The sequence below is a fragment of the Equus asinus genome, chromosome 2 (assembly GCF_041296235.1).
Source record: "Equus asinus isolate D_3611 breed Donkey chromosome 2, EquAss-T2T_v2, whole genome shotgun sequence".
In the NCBI taxonomy this organism is placed as follows: domain Eukaryota; kingdom Metazoa; phylum Chordata; class Mammalia; order Perissodactyla; family Equidae; genus Equus; species Equus asinus.
This window is the reverse complement of record NC_091791.1, coordinates 107014711-107042658: the sequence shown is the minus strand read 5'-3', so window position 1 is coordinate 107042658 and position 27948 is coordinate 107014711. Positions and strand designations below refer to the sequence as shown.

Below are 27948 nucleotides of genomic sequence, written 5' to 3'. Positions count from 1 at the left end.
GCCATAAATAAGGACAAATACCATATGATTTCACTCATATGCGGAATATAAACAAACACAAAGCCAAGGAGAACAGACTGGTGGTTACCAGAGAAGAATGGGTCGGGGGAAGGTAAAAGAGGTAAAGGGGCATATATGTACGGTGAAGGATAAAAACTGGACTATTGGTGGTGAACAGGAAGCAGTCTCTACAGAAACTGATATATAGTAATGTACACCTGAAATTTACACAATGTTATAAGCCAATGTGACCTCAATAAAATAATTAAAAAATAATACTAGATAATGTCTTTAAATTCAGTGTTACAAGAAAACTTTTCCAAGTGACTTATGACACATCTTTGCAAACGCACTGGCCTTTTCATAGGTGAAGAGTGCAGCTATTAAGCAATAATTTGGGGAAGGCATCTCTGCAGGACAGTAATATAGATGTAACCTAATTAGGAATGCAACTTTCACAATCAAGGAAATGGACACTTTTATGTCCCTTTACATTATTTTCAGAAACAATAGGATACATCTAAAAGCTTTTATCCAGAGCATGCTAACAATTAATTCCTAGTTAAACTAGCCAGTGAATGAAAAGTGCAGTAAGTCTGTTTCTGAGTAATAATTCAGGATTTTGGAGCCAGAGGACAAGTTACATAGAAGATAGTCTGATTTGAGTTTTAATCTGACCTCAAATCATCTTTAAACTATTCAATTTTTCTTCTATATAGAATTTTAAATCTGCTTAAACAAGCTTTAAGCATAGTAAATACAAAGAATTTTTGAAAAGTTGGGTTATAAAATTAATTGGTGAGTCAAAGAAATATTATATTCACTATCTAAGAAAACTAAACTCTTTTATAATCGGCATATAAGAGAGGTTGGTACGCAAGAACAGAGAACAAATCTTTTTCTCATCTGGAACTCTTTTTAAAGAATTATCATTATTATGCTTTACTATAAAATTCTTTGATGTAACAAGATATCAACTGATTCAATAGCAGAGTTAATCAGAATCAGTATGATGGAATAAACCCATCAGTTGGCTTAGGGAGGAAAGATACACGTTCAAGATCAAAATCCAAGCTAGAGAGTCATATAGATTCCCTCACAGTTTGACCTTCGCATAAGAAAATGGAGACCATTTGGGCGTAAATAAGCATTACTCTATCAGATGCTTTTCATTCTACACAGAAGGGAAAACAATGTGACGCCACCACAATACACCAGTTGATGCGCACGCAAAGTGACTCTCCAATGAATTATCATGAGGACAGACACGTGGCTGGGCAAGAGGAAAAGAAATATGCTTTCCTTGGTAGTGATTCACATTCACGTCGCCACTTGCAATTAGGCCTGCTTCCAATGGCATGAGTTAGAGACAGCAAGAGGGATTAAAACGCCCACAGTCATTGTTTGCCTGGACACAAAGTCAACCAGCAGCCAGCAGAGGCAGCACTGAGCTCATCACCCCAGACACTCTTCACTTAAACCTCAGCTCTTCTCCGTTCCCAGGCAATCCATCCCATTTACTGTCTGCTCCGAACTTAGGAAATGGCAGAAAACCTGGTGTAGCCAGCATTTCTTATCAACTTCTCTCTCTAAAATATAAGCTATCTTTACGAATGTAACATATATTAATTGTAAGGATTGTGCAAAATTTACAAAAAAGGTTAAAGAAAACAATTTTTACATTACATTTTTAACAAATAAACACATCTTTAGTTTTTAATGTATATTTGTATGTGTTTATCTTATAAAAATAGGATCATAGTCATTGGCCAAAATTTGAGACTCTAGAGGCAGATGAACTGAGTTTAAATTCTGGCGTGGCCACAGCATGGCTGGATAACTCTGGATAAGTTACATAACTTCTCTGTTCTTCAATTTCCTAATCTATAAAATGTGAGTACAAAATGATACATATCTCAGAGGCTGTTGTGAAATAATCAAGAAAAAACCCTAAGAACAGCGACAAGTACCTAGAAATTGCTGTTAACATCTATTTTCAGTCTTATTTTAATTTATATAGTTTTTAATCACTTGTCTTTTAAATTAAAAAACAAAAAGTATGGGAAACATTCCCTAATGTAATAATAGATTCTTCTACATAATTTTGAATAGATCTTTACAAATATTCTATACCTACCTTAAGCAATCCTCCACTGTAAGAATGCTTCCAATATTTAACAATTACAAACACTGTGATGAATTTATACACAGATATCTTTAGGCATCCATGATTCACTCCGAGAATAAATTCCTAGAGGTGGAACTGCTGAGTCATAGGATGCGCCTCGTTTTACGGCTTTGGCAAGCACTGCCAATTTGCCCTCCTAAAATGCTATATAACATTTATACTCCTGGCCTCAGTGAATGAGCCTGTCCATTTCCTTGCAACTTTGCCAACCATAGGCATTTTTATTTAATATACAGCAATTTCATAGGAATAAAATGGCCTCAGGTTGTTGTAATATGTGCTTTTTTATAAGTGATGTAACTGAACATTATCTTTCATATGTTTATTAACAGTGGGCCACGGTAGGGCTGTGAAAACAGACAGACTTGGATTCAATTCCCATTTCTGGCATTTAGCATCTGTGTGACCATGGGTAATTACTGTAGCTCTCTGAGTCCCAGTTTCCTCTCTAGAATAGATACCCAGAAGATAAGTACTCAAAGATATGTGTATATTAAATTTTAATCCATTTCATCAAGGTGCTTTCTACAAGCCTTATAGCAAGTCATGCTCCCTCCAACAGCATTTGAGAGTCCTTTTTTCTACAACTAATTATCACTGCTAATTAAAAATATTTACTATTTGTTAATCTGATTGCTTAAACTAATTTGATCATTTAATTTACTAAAACAAGGGTGATGAAGATGATAGCTTATATTATAAATGTTTACTGTGTGTTACTGTACTCACTTCACATTTACCAAACCATATCAGTCCTCACCATAGACCTCCAATGAAGGTATTACGATAATATCTTCATTTCATCAAGGAGGAAATGGAGACAGAGAGGTTAAGTAACTTGTCAAAAATCACACAGCCAGTTAGAGGAGAAGACTGCGTGCCAAATCAGGTGGCATGGCTCCATCTTCTGCACTCCTGACAACCACAATCATGGTTAAATAAAGCATGAGCCTGTCACATGCTTTTTAGCTATTCCAATTTCTACTTCTTTGAATTAACTTTTCTCCTAGGTTGACTTGCCTTTTTCTTACTGATTAAAAAGAAACAACCTTTTACGTTAGTGACATCATCCATTTGGTTTTATGCTACAAGTATTTTTCGCCAGTCTCTCCTTTGTCTTTTAATTTACAGTGGCAATTTTGGTTCTTGCCATCTTGACATCTTAACGTTTTTTTTTTTCCTTTGTTATTCTCGCTTCACTTTGCTTACATAGGATTTCCCCATTATTTTATAGTTTTATTTACAGTTTGTTTCAAGTGCTTGACCTTTAATCCATCTTGAAATAGCTATTGTGTTTGGTCTAACACACTGACACATTTTCCCCTGATGGAAAAGCAACCCATTTTCCCAGAATCATGTACATAGAAATCACTTAGTCCATCCTTTCCTCAGTGACTTCAGGCTTCAAGTTTATTATGCATTAAATGATCTCCAATTATTTAGCCTTTTGTCACATCCTTCAGTACAGTTCTCGAACTTCCTCAGGTAAGTCTTAAGCATTATAATTGTTTTTGTTTCCTGCTATTATACTCTTTGATGCTGTTTTCAGGTTTTTAAAATGTTTTCCTATTGGGTATGGCAACTGATTTCTTTTTACTTAATTTTGATCTTGTTTATACTTTACTGACTTTTTTTATTCCAATGTTTCTATTAATTTTCTTTATATTTATAGATAATATCGGATATTATCAGATAGTACCTGCAAATAATATGTCCCCTTCATTAAAATATAATTTATTTTTTCTTATATTTTTGCATTGGCTGGATCTGACATTAAAGGCTTAATTTTTAATTGTTAATTCATAAGCATATAAGCTCATTAAATTCTTGCAACAATCCTAGCAGTAAGAATTATTGTTATCTTCATTTTAAAGATGAGGAGATAGAAGGAATATCTCTAGTGTTTCGGGAATAAGTTTGATGTTGGTGATATAGGTATCGGTCATTGTGGTGAGGCAGTGGTCATCAATTACTATCTCTTTAGACGACTTTTCCTAATCAAGAATGGATCTTAAATTTTATCAGGTGCCCCTTCTGCATCTAATGAGATTGTCAAGGTTTTTTTTTCTCCTTTAATATATCAATGATATAAATTACACAATTACATATCCTAATGTGTTGAGTCTTACTGGTATTCCATGAAAAGTATATAATTTCCTTTTTATTAAATTTATGTTTTTGATATCAGAATTATTCTAGTCTCAGGAAATAAATTCCTAAATTTTCCATTTTCTTTTATGTTCTTAATAAATTTCAATAACATAAAAATTGCCTGTGCCTTTAAGGTCTCAAAAACTTGTTCATGAAATGATTTGGATCTGTTATTTTCTTACTTGGGGGAGGGCAGGGGGCAGAGAGAAAAGGGTGGAATGATTTGGTAACTTTTTCTGATATTTCCATAATTAATTATTTTCACTAAACAGTATATTCAATACCTGATATTCAAATTCCTCATATTTTTTAAGATAATTTCCCTTGCTATTTTTACACATTAATTTCTCCAAATGGGGAGCTGTATTATATTTATAGTTAACTGGGGGAGATTTTAAAACTTTAAAATTCTCAAGTTCTCTCACAGCATGTCTGTATATTTATTTGAGTTTTGTCTCACACTCCTCTATAAAATTTAGTTGTCTTTTTCATAGCAATCCCTATATTTCTTGTTGATCCTCATTCTTAATAGCATACGTTTTTCTCTTTTTTTTTCATTAGCCTTGTAAATGGCTTGCCTTTTTCATTGATTTTGTGGAAAACTAATATTTGGATTTATCAAATACATTCTTTATATATTTTCTATAGTATTGCTCTTTTTTTAATCTTCATCAATTCCTTTCTCCTTTCCTTAGTTTTATTTTACTTCCTTTTGTTGAGACACTTAATTGATTTTCAACCTTTGTTGTTTAATTATAAAATCACTCAAGGTAAGAATTTCCTCTGAATAATACTTCTGGCCCTTATCCACAGTTTTATTCAGTATTTCATTGTTAACTTCTAAGAAGTCTAAAATTGCAGTTTTGGTTTCTACATTAGCTACTAGGAACTTTTTTTTCCACCAAGTGTTTGGATACTTGTTTCAACTTTGTTATTAGTTTCTATTTGAATGGTCCTGTGACCACAGTACCTTTTCTGCCTTTTCGGAATCTACAGAGGCATTTTGGACCCACAACATAATCAATATTTAAACATGTTAAATGGGTATTGGAACAGAATAGTTTGCATATTTACTTTACATACTTTAGATCATACATACATACTTTACATACATACTTTAGATCAAGTTTACTACTTATTCTCTCAAGTTTGAGAACTAACACTTTAGTATGCCTAAAATTCAGCTGAGAACTCGCTACAAATGGGGAGATTCCAGGATCTCATGCCCAGAAATGTAGTAGCTGTGGATGCTGTGCAAGGACTGCTGTTGTCAGCATCCACCGCCTGGAATGTGGACTTCCAAACATTTGGGCCTGTAAGAAACATCACTTCGCAACCTTATTTATCTTTTGCTTCTGATATTTTTAAAGCTAGCTAGATAATATATATTATCATTTTGTGATTCTAATTTTGTAATTTTTTCTAGCATTTCAAATATTGTATATATATACTCATTTACATTTCTACAGGAAATGATTCACATAAACGTTCAAGTCTGTTACAACTTTATTGGTAACTGTTTTTTAACCCACAAAATAACCTCCTCTACGCTTCTGACCTACCTTTTATACATTAGTGTGTTATCCTTTGGCTCATCCACTTCCGTATTGAGGTGTCTCAAAGTAACAGCAGTTAGATTTTACTCTTTGACTCCTTGTGACAGGTTTTTCCATTTAATAGAAAAATTTACCCTATTCAACATTTAGCATCATGCCTGATATGCTCAGAATTACGCTTGCTGCCATCTTGTTACAGGTTAAAGTTCCTTCTTCTTCCTTGTTAGAGGAATCCCACTAGTCATTCTTCTTTCTCCCTTAGCCTGTCTGTCCTAGCCAAATATCATCCACCGTACATATTACATGTGGTTCATGAAAATTCCAGCATATGGGTACCCTTTCCTAGTTTCCAGGCCAACAGAAAAATGTGCCTTATTTTGTCTTCCTTTATTTATTTGAATAAACAGACTGGATCAGGATTAGACGGAGAGGAGAGGTGAATATCTGTGTTCAAAAATCACCATTTTAGTCCTGCTAAAATTTTTATGTGGTTATACAACCATAAATATTAATGTAAAGTAAACTGTCAGAATATTATTTATTTTAATGGTCAAAATTTCAGCATTAACTTAAGAAAATATGATTGTGTAAGTGTGTCCATTACGATGTGTGAAACCCATCATAAGTGAAACTTGGGCAAATACTTAATTGGAAATGCAAATGAAGATTTGCCTGGACATTTATTTGGTACAAGCAATTATGGAAAATTTGTCCCATAAAACTAATTAAGTGAAGCTGTTATTGGTGCAGCTAGTTATTGTACACATGGATTCGCAGAGAAGGCTAAGGCATTCATAAAGCCCTCTGCTTCTGATTACAGATTCACTGCACATGTTGGCACAGCTCACGCAAGAGGACTCCAATTTGTCACAAAACGCAGGACCTCATCAAACTGTAGATGATTCCTTCTTACATATAACAATAAATATATGCTTTTCCTATTTTACAGAAAGGTGATTTTCAACATCTTCCTAAATGGGCCCATTAGATAATTCTGAGAGTATAAACATATGTCTGAATAAAAAGGGATGACCCAGAGGAGAAGAATCCAGACTGATTTTCAGGAGAAAGTTTGGATCACTTAATTGAGGAGAGAAATGTTAAATAAATCTATGGAATCAGATAATTATTAGGAGATAGTGTCTATGCTGGAAATGTTTTAAAACTCTAAAATATGCTTATTGTTTTCCAATGCATATTTACTATGTTATGGATCAGAAGATTTTTGGACTATTGTGGAACTGAGCAAATATTAGAAGTCTTCAGATTATAATCCATTCCAATCACAATTTTCTATAGTTTTTAGTCGTGAGTACAAAGTTTTGCATATCTATATAACCATTTCTTTTCTGCTTTTTCTCCCCAAATCCCCCCAGTACATAGTTGTATATTTTAGTTGTGGGTCCTTCTAGTTATGGTATGTGGGATGCCGCCTGAACGTGGCCTGACGAGCGGTACCATGTCTGCACCCAGGATCCAAACCAGCAAAACAAAGTGGAGCATGCAAACTTAACCAATTGGTCATGGGGCCAGCCCCTATATAATCATTTTTTTAAGTAACTGTTTTTTCAAAAGTTGAACAGAAATGAAATGCATGGAAGAATGACTCATTGGCCTGGATTCTTTCAATTCTGATCTATATCTAAGCGTAAGTATGTCCTTAGAACAATTCACCCCCATTAACAGATACGCTGGTTTTAGAATATGGATTTTAAATGAGCCAATAGTCAGCCAGCACATTCATCCTGATTAAAAGATATAGTGAATTCAGAACAGGCTCTTTATTTAACAGGCTGAAATGCACTTAGCACATTACCATTTTGAGAGCGATTAAAAGTTGAAGTACACTCGATGCTTTATACTTAGACATTTTAAAATGTAGTTTGCATTTTCTCTAAAGGTATAAATCACGTTTGAGTTTATGACTTGATTAAAGAAAATGTATTCTCACAAAAATTATTCACACTCTTCTCCAAGCGATACAATTTTTGTTTTTAAATATAAAATAAGGTATTATCAAATACAGTTCCAGATCCTATAGAGATAATAGTGAAGTGCTACTGACTCCATTTTTATGATTCTCTCTCGTATGAATAAAGCAGAGAAATGAATTTTTCCCCTAACACAGCGAAAATCAAAAGATCAATGAAATAATGAACAACTTAAAATTTGCCTGTTGTAGATACTGAGGGTTATGGCATTCGTCTTCTATCATATTTACATTGTAGGTAGGGAATATATTTATTTGGAGAGCACATGTTGCAGTGGACCACCGGATATCAGGAAGAGCCACACAGATCCTAAGATCTGATCACCTTCCCAATTTATTAGCCAAAGAATCAGAGATGAATCTGATTGAAACAGCCACACTGAAGAATAGCTGCTGAAGCATCTTCTTCAGCAAAACACTTCTGGGCCCTAAAGTCCCTAAGGGGAAACGTGGCCCAGGCCATGCTGCCTTTACAGGGTGGGGCCTTTGTAGATCTGGGCTTATTTCTGGATGTGCCACAGCCCTTTTATATTAGAAACAAAGAGTGTAAACCAAACCAAGCACTCCTGGTTTAAAACCTCCCTGTGCTTTCCCATCACCACTAAGAAAGAGTCAAAGTCTTGCCAACTTTCATCACTCCTCTCCCAGACCCCCCATCCCTGTGTCCTTTCTTTTTCTACATCCGCTCTTCTTCCACCAGGCTCACAGCATCCCAGCCACACTGCCGGGCCAGCCCATGGAAAATTGCACCCCTTCGCCACACACATATTCTTGGAGCCTCCTTCCCCTTACTTTCTACACAGCACCTTCTACCATCTAACATACTATCTACTGCTTTTGTTTTGGTTTGTATATTATCTCCTGTAACCAAAAAAATAAGTTGCAGTGGCAGTGCAGTCATTGTTAGAGCACTATCACCTAAAACGAGGCCTGGCAGCACCTGGACACTTGATAAACATTTATCAAAGAAATGAATGCATAGATCGTGGGGTATCTCATCAGCAACCTGAGAAAAGCTAAGCGGGTTGGGGGTTGCTTGCCTTTAAACGAAGTCTTTCACAAATCCTTCTACCTTGTATTTTCAAGGATATAGTTTGAAAACTGTATTAATTTAGGTCACTGGCTCTCCACTGGAGTGATTGTGCCCCCTCAGAATATTTGGTAATGTCCAAAGAAGTCTCTGATTGTCACAACAGTGATAGGTGGATGGGTGCTACTGGCACCTACTGGGGAGAGCTCAGGGATGCTGCTAAACATCCTATAATGTACAAGTCAGGCCCCACAACAAAGCATGATCCATCCTAAAATGTCAACAGTGCTAAGGTTGAAAAACCATAAACCTGATTTAGCCGGAGATAATTTCTTAGATCTAACTCAACAGCACACAGAAAACAAAACACACATTAGGAGGAAGGGAGAGAGGGAAGAAAGTGGGTCAACTTGTTGGCATTACAGGAAGACCAAACCCAAAACTTTTACATGCAAAACAGAGAAAGATTCAAAAAGACATGCAAGTGCTCACCCAGCAAGGAAGAAAATATGCTAAGGATTTATCTATAAAAACAAGAGAAGTGTCCAAAAAAAATGTGAAAGAAAAAGGGAACTGAATTGTAAAGAAGGATCTTTGTTTCTCATCCCTTTAGATCTTTCTAAAATTGTGTCCCATGTTCCTGTAACATACATTCTTTCAGGAGTAACTGGCAAAGTTGTAATAAAAACAAGGAGGGAAATCCCAAATTACAATCTCCTTTCAGAGAGTTGGTGTGGCCTGCTGCTGGCAGCTCAGAGCATTTGGCAGGAGCTGGCTCTATGAGGGAGCAGCTGCTCCTCCACTCTCTTTGAGTAACATCAGGGATATGAGAACTTGGGGAGAAATTAACCAAACAATCAAAAACCGAAGAGATATTGAGAGGTGCGGTGTTTCTCCCTCTGTAAACATCATGTGAGCTCGTCTAATCTCATGTTTAAATTACAGACTGCTCCAACCAGGAAAAGGCACTAATAGCTTTGGAAAAATAAGTCTTTGGAAAGAAATAAATAAAGCCTTATTGACTGATAAAGCCATAATGACTCTACAACAAATTATATTAATGGTTGGATAAAAAACTGAAATTCACTCTTCTAGAATACATTTGGTACAAGCATTAATGTCCAGTTATTAGGTGAATCCAGATCCCAGCTTCCCTCCTTTACCCATATAAAGACATCATTTGGTGCTTTCTCCCCTGAATTTTATAGGGTATCTTTTCATTCTGGTATGTTATCTTTTAGCTGAACTACCAGAAACAGCCTTCCTTTCTAAGAGATGCTCTCTGCTTTCTTCCACAAAGCAGTTTTTGAGACTGAAAGAAAACATGACTACAAAAAGACAAACAGATCTTTTAAAAAAATGGTCTTCAGTAGAACTGATACATGTATGTGTTTCAAATCAGTCACAGACATCTATTCCTTGAAACCAAAGAGAAATTCCCATCTTAAGACGGAAAGATTGAGACTCAATTTTGACTAGTCAAAATCTTTTGGTTGGTTTAATCAAGATTCAACTAACACATAGAGAAAATCATGTTACTTTTTATCTGAAACTACTAAAAATACTGGATAAGAAGAAGAATAAAATAATTGTTTCCTACTACAGCTGGGAGTATTTTTTCCCCCAGATTGACAAAGATAAAGCATCTCTAGACTAGAGAAACTTGTCAACTGTAAAATGGCTCTCAAATTGTGTATTAACACAGGTAACTTACAGACAGCAAGGGAATGGCAACTTTTCCAAGAAAATCAGGGGGTTTATCTCCATCTTCATCAAACACTGTCACTTCCAAAACATCATGGATGTCTTTAATAGGACTGAAACAAGAAACACACCATGTATTATATACAAAAACACGCAAGCGAAGTCTGCTCCACGAAGATCTGAAAACATGGTTTCGCTAATTAAGTCTGTATGTCCTTAGAGCATAAAACTACCATTTAATTAAATTCCAAAAATTAAATCAAACTGACTGTATTCCCAAACCTTCCATCACAGAAGATTCAGACATCCACATGAAAAAAAAGTCAACTTTTTTACTATGACACTTTCCATGTATATGTGCACTCAAGGGTAAGACTGTTCAAGTAACAGGATGAAGAGAAAGAATGGGAGACAGAATGAGGAGGGTAAGAAGACAGTGATTTCAAAGCAGCTTCCGAATAAGATGAGCAAAAACAAGATTTTCTTGACTTAAATTAATGAAGAATTCTCTTTAAAAAGTGGTCAAAATCACCATTTGCTGAGATCCATAGAAAATTTCCTATTGTTGAAACACAAAATAATAAAAATCCCATGCATATTGAGAAACATTTTTTATGTTGACCAGAATCCAGACATCAGCAACAACGGAAAACGGGGCCATGTCCACTGGCAGTCTGTTGGGCAAACAAGAGACTTGAGTACGGTGATCTGCAAACTTGCTGAGCAAATTTAGTCCACTTCTCATAGATCCTTGAGAACTTTCCACTATACCATCAACTCCATTCAAAAGAAACTTTATTCTTTTGGTTATAAGCACAGATAGAGCATTTCTTCAGCATCATGAGGGCAGTGTGCCACCATTTCAACCAATTTCAACAGGCATCTCCTCTTGATGGTCAGGTGCCTTGGAATCTAAAGCAAACTAGAAAATACATCCAGACTCCTAAATGACCAAGTTAGAAAGAGGGGGCAGGGCATTGCCATGGAGCAGGTCATTCAATAAGCTGAAATACAAAAAGCCTTTGGAAGTTTTCGAGAAATCACAGATAATCTGTATTTTCCAAACGACTCTGGCAGAATACATATCTTCAGGCATTAAAATAATGTTGTAAGATAGACGTTCCTTGAATTTAAGGCAGGTCTCCATTTGTAATTTTCGTTAACCCAGGAATGAATTACTCTGGATATATGGAAGCTTCCATCTACTCACAGATTAATTTAGTCACTAAAAGATTTACTCTACAAACGCCTCCTATAACCCTCCCTTCCAGTTCTGAATGCTCTCTTCTATTATTAACACCACACTCTATAAAATGAAAGGATAAAAGGTTTTCAGAAGGAAAAAACAATAAAATTCATTCTTTGCACATAAAAATGGACAGAAATTTCCACTCAAGAGCCCCGGCCTGCCCCAAACCTATCAGAAATAATTGGTCTCTAAGTTAGAGCCACTCCTTGGTATTCCAGAGGCTAAAGCACTTACAATGTAAAAACTTTGTTCCACTCAGGGTTGAGGTTTTTGTAAATGGTATGTGTCTGAAGTCGGTCATTGCCTAACTCCAACAAGCAAAAAGGATCACTCTTTCCTGGAAGAGAACACAGACATTGGTCAGAGACAAATGGCTCTCTAAAGTGACAGAGGCAAAGTAAACAAAAGCTACGCACTTTGATGACAATAAAATTGTGCTTGCTCAAAGAGCGAAGGTGAGCCTCTCTTTCCAGCAAGCCCTGTGGAAGCGCGATATAGGAATCTGGGAGATGGACAGAGCCTACAAGTCTTGAAATGTTAGCATACTTAACAGATTGGGACTGATACACAATCCACATGCAGTTTTGAGAGCCAATGGCCACATAGGTTTCATAGAAGCAGCCATCAATTTGGCACATGAGAGAGTCCTCTTTTGTGTTTTGTTTTAAAACAGAAGCTCGTCTCTGTTTCCTTCCTAAATTCTCTTTGAGTCAATATAGATTATTACTCTTCTATAACTGGAAGCCTATGATAACTTATAGGCTTCACATAGCTGTGAACAAAGTGAGAAAAAGTGTAAACACGGCGATCTAGGCATTAAAACTCTGCTCTGGAGTGACTGGCCACAAACACATATAATCCTATATATTTAGTACTTTATGACAACATATATATGACATTTTTGGTGCTCCTAAACATGCAGAAGTATAATTCTATAAAGTAAGTTCAAAGTTTTTATCTAACAAAGAAAATGAAGCTTAACTCTTATTTCTCCCATCTCACCTCATCTTTTTCCACCCTACCTCACACATCTTCCAAAAGAAAAAAGAAGAAAAAAATCAAAAATCTAAAGCTGGACCAGAAATTACCAGGTAAAAATGCTCTCCCCTATTGTTAGGTTTGGCAGAGGGATCTAGAATCGGAACTGCCAGCGAAAGAATGAATGGTTCTATAATGTCCATACGACAGGAACACATTGCCCGCCTCTGCAGCACACGGCACTTTACAAAGCTGTGCATACTAAATTAATTGGGGGCATAAGGACAGATGCTCCTCCAACAAATGGCCAAGGAATCCCAGGCCAGGGCCTAATGCAGAGAGTGCTCAGGCCTCTTGACCTACTGGCCTACCATTCAGGTCACTGAACTTACATCTAATTCACTTAATAACCAGGAGCTCTGAGGTGCTGCTCTTCAATAGAGAACTGACATGTACAGGAGGCTGCATGAAGACTATATTTCAACAAAAGGAGAGAAGAAGAGCAGATGCGTGGGTAAGGGTCAGTATTAAACAGGAGATTCCATGCAACTGACTGGTGGCCTGGACAGTTGGATGCCTGACCAAAGCTTTTAAGTCAATGCCATTATCTCAGCGGCCTGGAGACAGTGATCAAGCCGTGGACATAAATGAATGAGCTGGGTTGTCAATTATAAATAGTGGAAATGGTCCCTGCCTAGATTTAGTAGAAAAGCAATTTAAATTTAAATCTGATATTAAAATAATATCAAACAGCTCTCAGAATCATTGCAAAGATTGGAACATCAGGCTTGAAAATCACTAAGAAACCAATGACAGTTAGGAAGACTTAGGCACAAAAATCTCAGTGAGTATCTCACCCCAGGCAAAGTCTGGTGTGGACTCTGCTTTCCAGGAAAACTGGTCCCCCAGGCACTCTTGTCCCTGGACCCTGAGTGTGGCTGCCTCTACTGTGAATTCTCCACTCCTGCTTCTTTGTTTCATTTGAAGTTGATGTCAAGGTCTCAGAGGAAGAACCGGATTGCTCCTGCCTGGCCAAAAACCCGTGTCCTAACAGCCAGGGCTCAGAAAGAGGAAACAGATCTTCCTTGACTTACAATGGGTTACATCCCAAGAAACCAATCGTAAGTTTAAAATAGCTAAGTCGAAAGTGCATTTAATATACCTAACCTACTGAACCTTATGCCTTAGCCTCGCCTACCTTAAATGTGCTCAGAACATTTACATTAGCCTACAGTGGGGTAAAATCATTTAACACAAAGCCTGTTTTATACCTAGCGTTGAATAGCTCGTGTCATCTATTGAATACTGTACTGAAAGTGATAAACAGAATGGTTGTTTGAGTATAGAATGGCTGTAAGGGCAACGGTTGTTCACCTCTATGATCACAGGGCTGACTGGGAGCTGTGGCTCGCTGCTTCAGCCCAGTGTCACAAGAGATGCGTGTACCACACATCGCGCTAGTCTGGGAAAGGATCAAAATTCAAAATTCGAAGTATGGTGTCTAGGGAATGTGTATTGCTTTCACTCCGTTGTAAAGTCGAACAGGCATAAGTCGAACCATTCTAAGTCAGGGACTGTCTGTACTGGCTTTTCAGCTTCTGTGAATGAAAGTGGGCTGTGACCCCTTCTCCAAAAAATACAAAGTGAAACGTCCCCACCGAGAAAGGGTTTCAGATGCTGGGCAGCCAAAATCAAATGAATGCAAAAATCCATGTGCATCTGCAAAATGCCTTGCTTATTTAAAGACAGGTTTACTCTGGGAATGCATTTTGCAGCAATGGGGTAGGGATTGGCTGGGGAGGAACATAACGTCTCTTCAATAACTGTGACCAGGAAAGAGAACACACGTTCCTGGCTTAATGGCTTAATGCTCAAGTAGACGAGGCTCGATTCCTCACCCTACGCTGAAACAGCTACTTAACCGTTTGTCAGACTGTTAGTAGGTGTCAGTGCTGCTCCGCTAGAGACAGCAACATGACATGCCATCAGCACTCACTCTGGGGAAGCCGTCTGACACTTTTAATGAAAGCCCTGGGGCTACTCCACAGCAGGGCAGACGCTGCCGGTCCTGTGCAGACACAGGTGAGCTGAGCTGCGGCCCACTCTCTCTTGAGCCAGCACACTCTTAGCTGTCCCAGCTAATGAGGAACAGACTTCCTTCCAGAAACTGGGAACTTCAGTTATGTGTCTCCAAGGAACACACAGCACCAAGTCTCTGAAGATAATTCCGTCAAAGCTCATTAAAATGCTGCATTTATTAATATTACAGTATAAACAGGCAGAGAGGGGGAAGAAGAAACAAAAACATCAAAACATTTATAGAGTAATTTATGTACACTTCATGGATTGATTTCTTTCCCTTAAAAGGTTCCTGATATATGGGGACTTTCAATCAAATTTAAAAAATGGATATTATTATTGGGGATAAAAATGATCTCCCCTAATAAATGAAATGTCCAACTGTTCCCCAATGGTACCGAGCAAACAGCACCAGGCCAACTGACACACATATGCTTGGGTCTGGACTTTTCCTCCTTGCTCTCCCCTCTTTTTACAGGTAAAACATCTACATGATCTCTTCTACATCCAGATGCCATGTCACCTTGACATGGTTACACCACCGGCGATTCAGTTTCACGGTGGTTTTACAGCACCGTACACTCGATAGTCTTTGCTACTTTTCAACACCACTTTAAAATTCATTTATATTCCTTGAATGGCAAGCAGAGGTTTCTCATTTAAAGAATTTTACCTCTATATCAGTTACAGAAGTTGAATGACAAGTAATAAATGTATTTTAGAGGTCATATCATTCATCTGACAAATATTTATTAAGCACCAACTCTGCTCTTGGCGCTGAACCAGATCCTGATGTACACAGACCACCAAGTCATTACCTTCAAGGAACTCTCATAATAATCTCTGCTTTTCAGCAAATGTCGCCTTTCCAAGGAAAACTTTTGCCACAATCCCGGCCAGCGGCTAAGTCGCTCCCATTTCCGGTCTTCAACTGTATATTTTCCTTACTTCGCTTATATTCCACATTTATACATTTCTGTGCCATAGTTAGCCCCGTATTTCATTTAATAACCAGCTCTGGCAGTCCAAGATTCGGTGCTCTCACCGCCGTGGCCCAGGTTCATTTCCCAGTCAGAGAACCACACCACCTGTCTGGCGGTTGTCATACTGTGGGGGCTGCATGTGGCTGTGATGCTGAAAGCTATGCCACTGATATTTCAAACCCCAGCAGGGTCACCCATGGTGGACAAGTTTCAACAGAGCTTCCAGACTAAGACAAATGAGGAAGAAAAACCTGGCCACTCACTTCCAAAAAATTGGCTATGAAAACCCTGTGAATAGCAAAGGAGCATTGCCTGATACAGCGCTAGAATGGTACCAAAAGACCAGGCAGGGTTCTGCCTTGCTGTCCACAGGGTTGCTGGAGTTGGAATTGACTCAATGGCACTAACAAATTTCATTTAAGGGGCCCAAGGCAGGCATACAACGTATACACACCCCCACCACCTTTTCTCTCTGTGAAGAGTGCCCTGGCCCGGTAAGACAGGGCAGCAGGGACATTCCTGGCTCCCAGAGACGGGTGCTGGCTAGAGGGAGCCATGCTCTTCTGACTCTGGGCAAGAAAACAAGCTTGATGCAGGTTCTCATTTAATCATCATATCAACTCTATGAGATAAGGAATGCCTGTGCCATTTGGCAGATGAGGAAACTAAATTTCAGAGAAATTTCATCTGGTGAGTTAAAGTTCAGAAAGATTTCATACTGGAGGTGAAACCTAAGCAAGGTTCAGGAGAGGGCCGATTTGGCTAGTAGAAATGGGTAGGTCCTTCTTGAGGAGACAGGAACAGATCAGAGCCTTAAATTTATTAACAAGATAGATAGATAGACAGAAAAACAGACACACACAGAGAGATATATACAGCTAAATAGTGGCAATCAGGAAATATAAGATATGGGTGGATCAATGTAAAGACTGGCCTGAAGCCTTGAGGGTCATGACCAGTCCTTTTCCTCATTTGATTTCCTTTCTTTTTACTCATTCAGCAGCCAGGAGCCACTACAGACTGTCAACACAAGGGGCAGGATCCGAAGAAGGATTTCTAGAAGATAATTCCTGAAGGTAAGCGTAGAGCATGATAGCACAGACAGGTGGGGAAGGTGGGGGTAGCAATCGAGCCATGCCAGACTAGATTTCCAGAAACTCTCCCTTCATGCCTGGTTTCCAACCATTTGCGTGTTAACCTTACTATCATAAATTCGAGCAAATTCTAGTGCTCATCCTGAAAATCTATGTTCTCTGACAACTCATTCCCCACAATCCATCCTGATCTATCCTCTACTCCCAAACCCTTTATCAAGGTTGGCGTGTCTTTCCCCCAACCCTAACCAGCACACAGAGGGACAGGGCTCCATCCTCCTTCCTACTCCGCATGTGGAATGGCCTCTCCCTGTAATGCTCTCCAAATCCCCACTCCTCTCCAAAAATAGAAAGGCCAGCTGACATCCAAGGCCTAGTTCAAGATGCATTATCTTCATGGAACTTTCTCTACAACCTCAAGCTCCAGGGAGCCTCCACCCCCTGCCCTGGACTTCTACGTTCCTTAGTTTGGGTGTTATAATGCCTCACTGTATGATGGTCCTTTATGATTCCCCACTATGTGGAAAGCACTGTGCTAGGAGCTGAGAGGGATTTTAAAAGAAGAGGAAACCTTGATCTCTATTTGCTCTGGGCCTAACCTTTCAAGTCTGTTCTGCCTTCCCCACGGGTTGCAAACTCCCCTACCCATATAATGGCCTCTGAGGAGCCATACAGGTGAGGACCTGCTCCCTTGGCCACGGCAGACATCCAGAGCAACGTGCAGACAGGTCTACATCAGGCCTGGGTGGAAGAGGAGGACTTAATTTTGCTGAAATGTTATTTAACTAAATTTCTGAAGTTGTAATATTCTAGCACAAACATAGAACAAACAAGAACTAGTAACATAAGAATTTGTCCTTCTTTGAGCTCCATTTCCCGGTCACCATGCAAATTCCGTAAACACCATCATCCACTGAATTTGCCTCACACCTCCCCATTCTCACTCTTGCCTCTTCAAACCCTTGCTCCTCACAGCCACCAGAATAAAATTTTATAAGCTCATATCAGATCATATCACTCTCTTACTTAAATAGCTCCCTAACGTCTTCACCTGGCCCCTGTGTTCCTATGTAATCCAGGCCGACCAGAGACACTAGCCTCCTCTCCCCTTGGGGCTTCCTTGCTCTGTTCTCTAATCACACTTGCTTTCTTCAAGGCTTTGGAAAAGCCCTGCGGGCTTTGGAACATGCTGTTCCCTCATTTTAAAATGCTTTTCCTTTATGTCTGCTGACATCTGAGCTAAAACACTGCTTCCTTCAGGAAAACCAGTCAGGTGTCCCTTTATTGAACTTTGGCACCCTGTTCTTGACCTTAGCAGTGTAAGTGTCATTAGAAGCTACTGGTTTAGTCACTTCAAGTGAGGGCAGGGACGAATTCCTATTTCTCATATGTCACCAGGGCCTACCACAGGCTCTCTCACAGAGGAGGTACATATGCTGAATAAATTATTACTAAGAACCCAACCAGTAAGACCAAAGTGATTCCTTTCTTAATTCACAAGACAACACAAATAAACTGAATTCATTCACTCTCAGGTGCCAGTAAGTTACAAATTGCTAAATCTTCTATCCACTCCCAAACTTTACATTGACTGGAGACCACGTTCTTTGGCAGCCTGTTAAAGCAGATGGCCTGCCAAAGACAGATTTATATAGTTTTTGATGTGTTTTTAAAAAGTTGGTCTTGATTTGGGCTCAGCTATCCATGAGGTTCTCATGAAAATTAAAAGGGTTCAGTCACGACTGCTGAGCTTTCTAGAAATTGCAATTACAGTCATCCTTTGAAAATAGGGCATCTTTAAGAGGAAAGGTATTGCTATGGATACAGCTTCGAGAAAGAGACAATGAAAACAAACCAGAAAACGGATATGAGATTTAAAATTCCCAGTGAACAATAACTATAGGACTATTTATTTTCTGATAGGAGTAGTCTTATGTTTCAAACCACAAAAACAACAAAAAACTTATCGCCAGTGTTATAATTTACAGTAACTATTCAAAAGTCAGTATTAGAGCATATGGCTGGAATATTTCTACTCTATAACATGGGATCGAAATGCCGTATTTTGGTCAACAGTTTCTCAGAATAGCACTTTCATGTATAACAAAAAAAATTGATGAGCCCACAAAAGTATTTTATATTGATAAAACTATTATCCAGATTATCCAAATGAGAATGCAAGCACTAAACTGGCTAAGCATGAGAATTTTCCTACCATAAAACATATTTTTTTCTTCACTTTTATCAGGCAATAGAAGCAGAAACAAAAAGAAAAAACATCATAGAATAGTAATTATAGATTTCGAAAAGTGGTTGAAAAGCTAAACATAATTAGCAATGCTGGTATTTCCAACATTATTTAAAATCAGGGAAATTATGAACAAAATATCAAGAAGACAAGAACTTGTGAAATTCTCCATATCAACTATATTCAAATAAAATAAATTTAATAAAGAATGGGAATAGCATTTATGGAGTATGTACTATGTGTCAGGCATGTTCATTTAGGTTTTAACCCTCAAAATACCCACGAGGAAAAGAAGGCTTAGAGTGGACCCAAGGCCAGTACGTGGTGGAACTAAGAGTTACAAATGAGTCTCTGTTTCTAGACATCTTCTATACCATAAAATACTGAGATTAAAATGAGAGGCAACTAGCACAAAAATAAAGAACAAGAAAATAGGGTCTAATGTTCGTCTTCAATGCATAAATCATTGAACTGAACATTGATTTACTTACGGCATGAGTCACAGTCACTTGGAAAGGGTTCTTGTGCTTAATGAGAGAATGGAGAAAGTTACTGCAGTCATGGGAATCAACCATGTGTGTGGGACAGACCAAGAGCTCCTCCTAATGGCAATGCCAAGGAACCAGCGAACTAGAAATGCCACCCAATCTTGAGTGAGGTCCTCATCCACGTCAATGGCCATGCCACCCTCTACTGGCATTCTGCAGTCGAGGAGGAAAGGGTATCTGATCTACAGCAGGTGTTCAGTGATTATTTCTCGAAGATCACTAGATCTACAACCAACCTGACTTTTCTTAAGTTGAGATAAACCTAAAAAGCAGTTGGGAAATGATCCTGGGCTCCCTGGAAAGAAGCAGGGTAGGGTAGAGAATGAAATGTATCTTTTTCTCTCCTGGATCCTGTACTATGATAGCCCCTAACATGCTTATTTATCAAATAAGGCAGCTTCACAATAACCCACATTTTTCCTTGTCTGAAAATCTTGTCTTTTCCATTCCTCTGAAAGATATTTTGGGATTATGTCAATTTGGTAGTTGTCTTGTTAACAATGGAAACAGAGAAAGGGTCCCAGTGACAACCCTACTGCCGAGAAGTCAAGAAGATCTAAATATATTGGGAAACATTTTGCATTTCATGGGTGGGATTTGTAGGGCAAAGAGTGCCAAAAAGTTACAAGGATGAAAGAAAAATCCCTCCAGAACAAGTAACTCCAAATTGTGAGTAAAGACAGTATTTCCAGTTTTGTTCCTTCATTGTCTCCTGATAACTCTCCAGCTTCTCATCATGACATACAGATTACTATAATGATAGGAACATGAAAAATTAAGATAGGATCATGCTACAAAAGAATGGATATTGAGAAGTATACTATGCTCTGTTGTTATGTTACTTATTATCATGCAACACGGAGAACGGCTTGCAACAAGGCTTTGCTGGCTCTTGCTACTGTGGACATGGCACAGTTAAGAAGACTCTCTTAAGTTTCTATCTCTTCTATCTTATGTTAGAATTCCTAATGGGTGGAGGCATCTTGGTAGTGGTAACAGGGTGGAAGAATAAAGCAGACGGAGACTACAGAATCATCAGTCTTGCCATTGGAAGATTCCTTAGGGGGAAGGGTATCAATATATAAGAATTATTTTAAAGAACAAAATTAATAAAGAGAAAGCTTAATTAACAGGGAGGAAGATGTGTGAAACCCACATGTAATTCTAAGAATATAAGAGAAGAGTCATTGACCAGGTGCTGAATTTTGGCAGGCACGTTACTCAAATGGTGGACATCATGGTTTCCATACTGCTATGCTGAAGTAACTCCTCCATGTTACAATTCTAGCAGCTTCCTCACAGCATTCCATCAATTCTAATCCTACTACCCAGAACAATTCTCCACATATGCACTGAACTGTCGTAAACAGTTTCCTAGTCTTCACTGGTTAATCTCTCAATAGGTAAGATAAGTGTTGTCATTTGTACTGAACTACAATTAGGACCAGAAGATATTTCCATTCCCCAACAATTTTCAATTTACCTGTTATCTACTGTTTTATCTTTCTATAGGCTGTGAAATAAACTCTGCAGTTTTTGTGGGTTTTTCCAGCAGTATCAATTCATGAATCTGACGTGCCCCTTGGCACAGTAGAAAATGCAGCACTACTCTCTCTGAGCTTCTACTGTGGATAGAGAACCTGTTCCCCAACCACTTCCCAGCTTTGTCCTGAACAAAGCGTTTCTCTCTCTCTTTTAATCATTAGGATGTGGGTTACTTTCTTCTCGCAACAGCTGAGTTTTGGGACTAGCAACAGTAAGTGAAGTATGTTGGTCTCAGTAAACATTGCAGACAGCTTTGCTCACCTTGAGTCTCCAAGCACAATTTATCAACTGTTTTGTGAATCAAGGCTAGGGCCCGGTTCACCACAGAAGTAATGACATCAGACTGGATAACCTATTACTTAAAAATTTTAGGTTACGTTGGGCATAAGGTGTTGGTGAGACAAACTCTTTAATAAAAATATCTGACAGGCTCTTCCATTAGAATAACTCCTTAAGGCTATCCACATCTAACACTGGCTGTAGAGAACATTAAGATAACTTTCACCAATTTTAGAGGGATGGGCTACAAGAGAAGACAGATTACTTCAGATTCCTTAAAATAAAACGTCTTCTCACTTATATACAAACAAATGGCAGTCATAAAAAATACCAAGCCATATATAAATCTACTAATACTGAATAGGTTCGATCACATAATAAAAAAGGATATTTATAAAATAAAGAATTAATTTGAAGAAACAATAAATATCTTTTTTATATATTAGAGCTTTGAAACCTTTATCTTTCATAAACATCTTAATATTGTTAATATATGTAGATTTAGGATATTAATATCTTTTAACATGTTTGAAAGGATACACTAATTTTTCTTTATATAAAAACATTTTTAAATTTTTCATGGAAAAGAAATTCACCTTAGTATATGTGTATATATACTATGCATATAATATGTACATATATTATTCCAATGTTCTAAAATACTAGCAAAGTAATGAAGATTTAATTTCTCCAAAGTTTAATTTCTTCCTAAGACTATATAATCATAACCTCAATAACCACTAATGAGGAATATCCTTCTAGTCTGATCACAGTGGCATAATTGACAGATATTTTCTTTTTCTAATTGTTACTTGCAAAGATAGAGATAATTTTAAAGTTGGCAAACCACTGACAGCAGGGCTTGCCAAGTGCATGCATTCCTCCCCTAGGACTTGAGGTCCCAGCGCTCTGCAGGCTGTAACCGTGACCTCCACACGGACCACGGCCAAGACCTGCCCCTGTGGACTTCTGCTTTATCAGGTTCCCCGAATCTTAGGCGAAACAAACTTGAAGCACCAGTTATTAAGGTCAATTTGGTATTGTTTTTAAGAAACAATCAACCACCACAAAACAAAAACCAAAAAAACTATCATGAAAGAAAAGTAGGAAGGTTGGAAAGTTCCCTTTTGTACTCTGTCTAAGATGCCCAGGGCTCTTTGAGAATGGCCCTGCTTATTCAGAGTAAATGTATTTCTTTTTTATTTGCAGGGGTGAACACTCTGTTCCCTGAGCAACTGCCTTGGAATGCTCATTTATAAAGTAAGGCTGACTGGAAAATGCTGGGCATGCGGTATAAATAGTTACTTATTTCTTAAATGTCCTGGCACTGACAATGATGGGTACCCCTTCTGATTCATCATCAAGTGAAGCCGGCATTTTTTTAGCGTGTATCTAGTGGATTGGTAACAATAATATGATATGATACCACTACAAGACAAACCTCTTGGAGGTATTAATTACATCCCTATTGCTACCTCACCACAATCTGAATCCACTTCTTTTTTCACTTAGAAAAGTTACTACTCTCTAGAATACGTCCCCTTTCTTGCTCTAAAGCAATACCCTGGTTGGGAACAGACTGAACAATTCACATTAGGAGCCTGCCAACCTGTAAAGAACACAGACTGTGAAATTTGATTCTAAAAATAAATATCAATATGGTCTAAAGACATGTTACCTAATGACAAGGATCTTTGCTTCAATTCAGAAGAATGACAATTTTCTCATAAAGAATATGGAGATAGTAAAACACCAGGGCATTCAGTCAAAGCACACAGAATTATTTGATTTCCAACCACTGATTTTTGTTACTAGAATCCTTTGGTACTCACCTTCATCCATGCCAAAACTATCTACTGAATATCTTGAATATAAAGAAAATGTCAATGTTTTCCCCCAAAATTATTCTTCTGAAAAGAGGGTTTTGCCTTATATTGTGGTCTTTAGAAAGACTTCCCTTTTTCAGGATATGCATAACATAAAAAACTACATAATAAAAAATAATAAAAAAATAAACAACTACAGAAAGAATTTTTGAAAACGCCACTCAAAGGCATATATGGGTTCTTGGAGCTTGAGACAACTTTTCCTGAGACATCAGCAATCATATATTCAAAAAGAGCTTATCTAAACACTTAGATGGACATAAAAATAACTTGCTCTGGAAAACTGGTAGCCAACCCTAAATGTGCTTGACATTTGTGATGACAAAATTACTAATCTCAAAGGCACATGTGAAATGTTTGAATTAAGTATTTTCATAAACTATAAGTTTTAAAAAGAAAATCTTGAGATCAATTTGAGACTATAAACATTTTGTGATGAAATTAATGAATATTAGAAGTAATCATTTGAGTATTTCATCTACAACCCTGAGAATTTATATATTCATATTGGCCAAAAAACCATTTTTGGATCGTTTCACTGGCCATTTCCTTAAGACAGAGAACAGGGATTTACAGAGTAGTGATTTCCATTGGTTCATTTTTTGAGGGAGGGTGAGGAAAACTCCTTTTGTTTTTTAACTAAGTTTATATTTTCCATCATTTTCGTAATATAAAGTGCTTAAAATTAAAATCCTCTTTTCCAAAGTTTGAGTTTCCTCAAACTCAGTTTTAGAAGCTCAAAAAGTTACACAAATAAAGTGTAATTGTCTCTATGTGGAAGGTAAAGAGTAGACCACATTCTAACGGTATGAGATTAAAAAACCATGCATGGGACCAGCCCGGTAGTGTGGTGGTGAAGTTCGTGTGCTCTGCTTCAGCAGCCCAGGGTTCACAGGTTTGGATCCTGGGCACGGACCTAGTACCTCTCATCAAGCCATGCTGTGGTGGCATCCACATACAAAATAGAGGAAGACTGGCACAGATGTTAGCTCTGCAACAATCTTCTTCAAGCAAAAAGAGGAAGATTGGCAACTGATGTTAGCTCAGGGCCAATCTTCCTCCCAAAAAACCTATGTAATACTGTGTCAATAGACAGAATCATGCTATATAATAGTCGTCATATTCATCAATTTACTTGGTAAACAGCATCTGTCATATAAGTGTCTATATTGTTCGTCAGTACAAGGGGGTAATTTGGCAATGAGTGGAGAGTCAACCTGCAATCAGACACTGGGATGTCTGGATTACTCTCCTCGTGGTCAGGCATCATTCAGGACCAAGCAGACATGCTCTATTCAAGTTAGTGAAGCACCAAGAGAATTTTGTATAAGACAACGTCAACTGCAAGGTGGCTCCATGGCCAAGACTTTGGTAACTTACAGAGAAGTGCCAGCCAGGTCCACCCTCATGCTCAGATTTAGGAATCACATGGTCTATACTTTGAAGAATGAACACATTCAGCACAGAGCACCGCGAGCAAGCAAAGGCAAGAAGGCAAATCTGCCCGTCAAGGTGCTGGAGAAAAGCTTCATCCACAAATTAATTCAAAACCAAAGAAGTTGTAACACTAATAATCCACAAATATCCTTGAAAGCCAATGGACTAGTTCATTATCTAATCATAGTAAAATTACTTGAAAACATAATTTTGTAAAAAATGTTACGTGAAGAAGTTGTTCGCCTGCGTCTTTTTTCCTTCTAGTACTCTATTGGAAAGACTGCAATTACTGCATCCATGCTTCTACTTAGGAAAACATTCTGCTTTGCCAGGAAATCATGGCAAAGCAGGAAATAAACAAAAATAAAAATAACAATGTTTCATACCTGAGAAGTCGGCTGCTAAGAGATCGACTGCCTTCAAAACTTTCACTTGTAAAATGCCGATGTCCTTCATATCTTTCAGGGAGTTCTGTAAGCACTAGGGGGAAGAAAGGTAGATCACAAATGAAAACAGCTTTCTAACATACTATTTACTGCCGTCAAGTCCTACAGGAAATCCATTCTAGATTTATCCTCACTTTTCTCATGCAATGCTTCGAAAAGTTCCAAAGTGCATTATCTCAGTCAACTGGCCAGTTACGCATTTACAGCAACCAGATTAAAAGTGACTGAGAATTAACTACGGCTTTGAAACAGACAAATTACAAAGCACGTGCAATCTACTTTGAACATCGCCCCCTGGTGATAGCACAGATATCCCGCCGGGAAAATGTGTGTGGAACTACATTCATTTTCTCTTTCCCCTTCTTTCTCTTTAATGAGACTTTTAAATCACCCGAAAAGGCAACATTATTCTGACCTACTTAGTGCAAACTTTATGGACACCAGAGGACTAAACTTGCACCCTTCATAGATACTTATTACCCCTGGAAAGAGAGGAGGGGTGGAAACGGAGAGAATTTTCTGGTCCATGTTTTAGCCAGCTCATTAGATCAGAGATTGAGCATCTAGTGTCACCTTATATTCACATTTACTTTAATTTTTAGTTCGCATGAGCCAAAGCTTGAATATATCTACTGATAATTCTTATGCATGTACAGCAATATGTAGACGTCTATATATACTGCATCCTTCAGAAATTGTGCATGAAAGAGAGAAGCAGATAAACTCGCTTCACATGCCTCCAGAACACTTCTGCTGAAAACGATGTTGCTTTCAAGTCTTCCGATCTGGTATTTCGGCTATCACCAGATAAGTGAAAACTTGTGATAAGCCAACCCCAGAGATTTATGGAAGGATAGTAAAATCCTTGTTATTTAGGCATTTCAGGAGAGAAAAACAAAAACTTAATAATAGGTAAGGTTTGCCTAACCTAACGTGTAGCACTGCTAAGAACTTTTGAAAATTGTTTCTGCTCTATATTTTCAACCTAAAAAAAAATCCTAGTGTTTAAGCTAAGATGAAAACACTTGAAATATAATACTTTTACAATGTAGAGGTGGAAATGCCTTTGAAGATTATCTATTCTTACAACCTAAAAAACAAATCCAGGGGCTGGAACTTGTGTCTTGTAACATAGCCTTCCTTCCCTCTAACATGCTAGCCAGCTCACTAGCTGGAAAAAACACTTGATATTTCTGTTTTGTTAGCCTCTTCAAACCTCTTTTCAATTATTACTCCTCAAATCCTGAGGCATTATTCAAAGCAGTCATTATGATCTTATCTAACATCACCTTTTAAATACATGACATTCCTCATGAATTTGGTTAATTTTGCAACTTATCCATGGGGAAAGTTTGGGGAAAAGTTTTATTTTTCCCCGTCACATTTTCGTTTGCTTCAAGTCATCAGAGAGGCTATGAATGGTGGAATTGGTTGCAATTTCTTTAGAAAATGCCAACCTCGCATGCAGAATCTGTGTTGGCAATAAATGTGTGGCTAGGATTCCTATTCCTGAAGATAAAGAATTATTCAATTAATCAATACACTTGCACAGAGAAAGATTTGGGGCACTAAAGTTAATGCTGAGAATAATATTCTCATTAAATAGGGATTCATCTTTGCCTCATTTTCATGCCACTTTCCTAAAACATGCCTTTGGTGTGTGGAAATAAAATAAACATTGATTTACAAAGAAGACAGGATAAAAACAGAATTCAAATAAAGACACCTATAAAGCCAAAGTACAAAAAATAAATGAAGACGACAAAGCCACTTGATTTAAAAATGCTGAGTGGACTTTTATGCACAAGGTGACTGCTTAGGCAAAAATCACAAACTAGTGTTATTATCCAGGGTGGTACAAAGCAACAGACTTCCGTGTCTGCCTAGAGTTCGGCTTTGCTTTATAAGACACAAGCATTTTCTCACTTGATCCTAAGAGGTTCTGGAAAAGTATAAGATTGCGAACATTAGTGGTTGGTTAAAAAATAAAAAAACACTACTTTTGTGACCATATATTAAAATTCCTATTTATATATGCAGACACGCTAAACAATAGCTTGCCTCCTCAAGGATTTCGATTTTCTCTAAAGAGTTCCTAAAAGCTAACAATTCAAAATTTTTTTTGGCTTTGAATAGAGCAAGGCAAATTCTAATCTACTTTCACCTTCTCACCAATGCATTAACCTCTAGGTCTGATGTCTTGTTTTATGAGACATACCATTAAACTTTGGACAAAGATCTCTTTTTATGCAGTCTTTCAGTCATAGACTTTGTTCCAACTTAAAAGTGGGGGCGGGGGGAGGTGGGAATGGCGAAACAGGGGAAGCACTCACATAGCGCTGGTCAATCTGCTTTCTTTCGCTGGGGTCTGCCAAGGGGCACACACACAGATCGGAGACAGAGACCCCCGTGCAGGGAGTAAGTGTGATCAACATCAGCAGAGCCCCCAGGCAGCTATCCAGTGGCAGCTCCAAGCAGTTGGCTTGCTTGAGCGGGAGTGCCGCGATATCCACTTTACACCTGGAAAAGTTGCAGGAATCGAGAAAGAAAAGCGATG

At 38.0% G+C, this 27948-nt stretch overlaps 1 protein-coding gene across 9 annotated transcripts in view; it reads right to left on the bottom strand.

Annotated features, from left to right (window-relative positions):
• Window positions 1-27948, bottom strand: part of MCTP2 (multiple C2 and transmembrane domain containing 2) — a 223464-nt gene that overhangs the window by 85657 nt on the left and 109859 nt on the right. For all 9 annotated transcript variants that reach the window (XR_011497588.1, XM_044762457.2, XM_014842505.3 and 6 more), the window contains 4 exons: window positions 27725-27911; window positions 25332-25425; window positions 12103-12205; window positions 10630-10732 (listed from right to left, as the gene is read on the bottom strand). Coding sequence is in view for 8 of the 9 variants with exons in the window: in XM_044762457.2 (XP_044618392.1) it covers window positions 10630-10732; window positions 12103-12205; window positions 25332-25425; window positions 27725-27911 (487 nt within the window). In the remaining variant the exon portion in view is untranslated. The remainder of the gene's footprint in view (window positions 1-10629; window positions 10733-12102; window positions 12206-25331; window positions 25426-27724; window positions 27912-27948) is intronic.